Genomic DNA, 2,257 nt, shown 5'->3' with positions numbered 1-2,257 from the left:
GCGGTGCATCATTGAAGGCATATACATTGATTAGGCGCCACGGCAACCCATACAACATAAAGTCGCATTGTATAAGCCGCCCCTCTGCGTCAACATTATAGGCAACAGAAGAATACGGTAAACTCTTCCTAAGAAACAAAAGGCAGCCCGCCGATAGGCCTACAGCGTGCGAAACAATTACATCAAATACGGAGAGATATGGCCGCAAGGCCCTCTCCGTGTCTACTTCACTCTCGATCTTCGTTTCTTGAACGGCGACGAAGTCAAGGTGATGGCTGAACAGCAACCGGCGGAGCTGCACCTGCTTCTGCTTGGATCGAAGTCCACATACGTTGATGGTTGCAAAAGTGACTTTCTGAGGCAGCGCCATGGTGTCTACACTTTTATCAGAGCTGCATACGCCGGTCTGGTGGGGAAGGGGCGCGCGAATGCTCCCCGTTACCGCCGCCAGGCCTCCTTGATCTTGAACGTCTGCACTTTCCTGCATGCTTTGATGATCTCCGACGTCGTGATTGTCTTGGGCCAACCGCCGAGTCACTTTCCTCACTCGTCTCAGGGTTTGACGATGCAGGGCGCTTACTTATAGAAACATCGACGGATTCTCGCACATCGGCACTAGTTAGCTTCTCACGTGGCGTTTCTACATCAGCATTACTGCTGGGGCTTTCCTTTTGTGTCAATACTGACTCATGTGCAGGTACTGCTTCCTTCTCTCCGCTGTCTGTCACATCTACGGTGTTTGACGCTTGTTTAGAGTTCTCCGCTCCAGCACAGTCACTAGCTGCGTCCTTGTCAACAGCACAGGGCTCAGCGACGGCAGCACGTGGAAGGTCTCCCGTTGCATCGAGGACTTCCGTAGCGTCCATGATATGTTCTGGAAACGCATCTTCAGGTGGTCGCATGCGATGTCGTAATTTATTGGCATACGTCGCCACACATTCTTCAGCCGTGTGTCCAAACCGCCGACAATCTTCGCAGCGTGGTGTCCTGCAGTGTCGACGAATATGTCCTACTTTGTTGCAACGAAGGCATAAAGGTGGCCTGCCGGGAATCAGCACTAGGCTTTGTAGACCACAAACTGAGAGCAGATGCGGGATGTCGGAGACACGGACTCCGTCACCAAGTGCCAGTACAACGTCTCGGTTAAGGGTCCTCATCTGTTCCATTTCTGACACCCTCCAAGTTTCCGCTGAAATCGACTTGATCTTTCCGAAAGGCTGAAAGGCTTCGTGCACATAAATATCTTCCAGGCGTTCAGGGAGCCACAACAGCTTCATTTTAACTTCCGTGGGTTCAGGGTCTATAACGACGCATCTTCGTCCTCGAACAAAGAATTCACCACAGGTTACTATCTTCACTTTAGATAGCGCAGTCCTGCAAGTCACCATCCAGACATGTGACATTTGAAATTGCCCGATCGAGGTTATATCAGCAAGGTCTATGATATTCCGGAGGGCATCTCGAAAGTCCTGCGCTCGGTATGGGCGGCCAGCAAGGTCTGCATGCAGGAAAACGGAGTCAGCGACGAGCTTACCAGTAGGAAGACGGGGCAGGACGATACGGTAGTCATTACTGCTGGTAGAAACCTGGGCAGTACCTCGGCTTGAAGCCGATTGATCCTTTGTAGCGGAGAACATCAAAAACACAACCGTTCCGAACGGCGTCTTCGTCTTTCTCCCGAGCTGCACTGAAAGTAACTTTCATGCTTCCCAAAAATACGCGTCCTGTATACAGGTGTCACAGTACGAGACGTAATATCGCAGTAATATTGCATGGTACAAGTGTACATTGCCATCGGGTGTCACACCATGTCAATATCATAACGACTTCGTGGTTTAAAGACAGCCACCCATTACAAAAGGCGCACACATTACTGCGCGTATTCCCTTAAGACCACGTAGTGGGTGCATCGCAACTTCGAAGAAGTTTCTCGCGCATAATTGCTCCTGGTTTAAAGCATGCTACCCATTACATAAGGCACACGCCTTAGTGGGCGCATTCTGTTAAACCCTCGTAGTGTTCGAACTGCGCACTAGGAACAGAATATCGCTATCGCGTTCAGCTCTTAAAGGCAAAGCTTAAGCGTCCCCCAATTTTTCAATTTTTTATCATCTCTACACCTCCTCCTACAGCCCCCCGGCGCATAGCAACTAACGGGACCGTTATTCCAGCTAACCTGTCTTTCAAATCTTTGTTTCCGCCTTGTGACAATTCCTCAGGTTCGCACCAAGCTATCCGTACAGCTGTCGCGGTAGCC

General features: G+C 50.5%; 1 protein-coding gene across 1 annotated transcript; it reads right to left on the bottom strand.

The window, feature by feature from the left end:
- Window positions 1-386: 386 nt before the first annotated feature.
- On the bottom strand, window positions 387-1,648 carry LOC119397497 (uncharacterized). The gene has a single exon (XM_037664922.2). It carries the CDS (start codon window positions 1,635-1,637, stop codon window positions 387-389), a length of 1,251 nt encoding a protein of 416 aa, XP_037520850.1. The 5' UTR covers window positions 1,638-1,648.
- Window positions 1,649-2,257: the final 609 nt, after the last annotated feature.

This window comes from Rhipicephalus sanguineus, chromosome 6, assembly GCF_013339695.2.
Source record: "Rhipicephalus sanguineus isolate Rsan-2018 chromosome 6, BIME_Rsan_1.4, whole genome shotgun sequence".
Lineage (NCBI taxonomy): Eukaryota > Metazoa > Arthropoda > Arachnida > Ixodida > Ixodidae > Rhipicephalus > Rhipicephalus sanguineus.
This window is presented reverse-complemented; position numbering and strand designations above follow the sequence as displayed.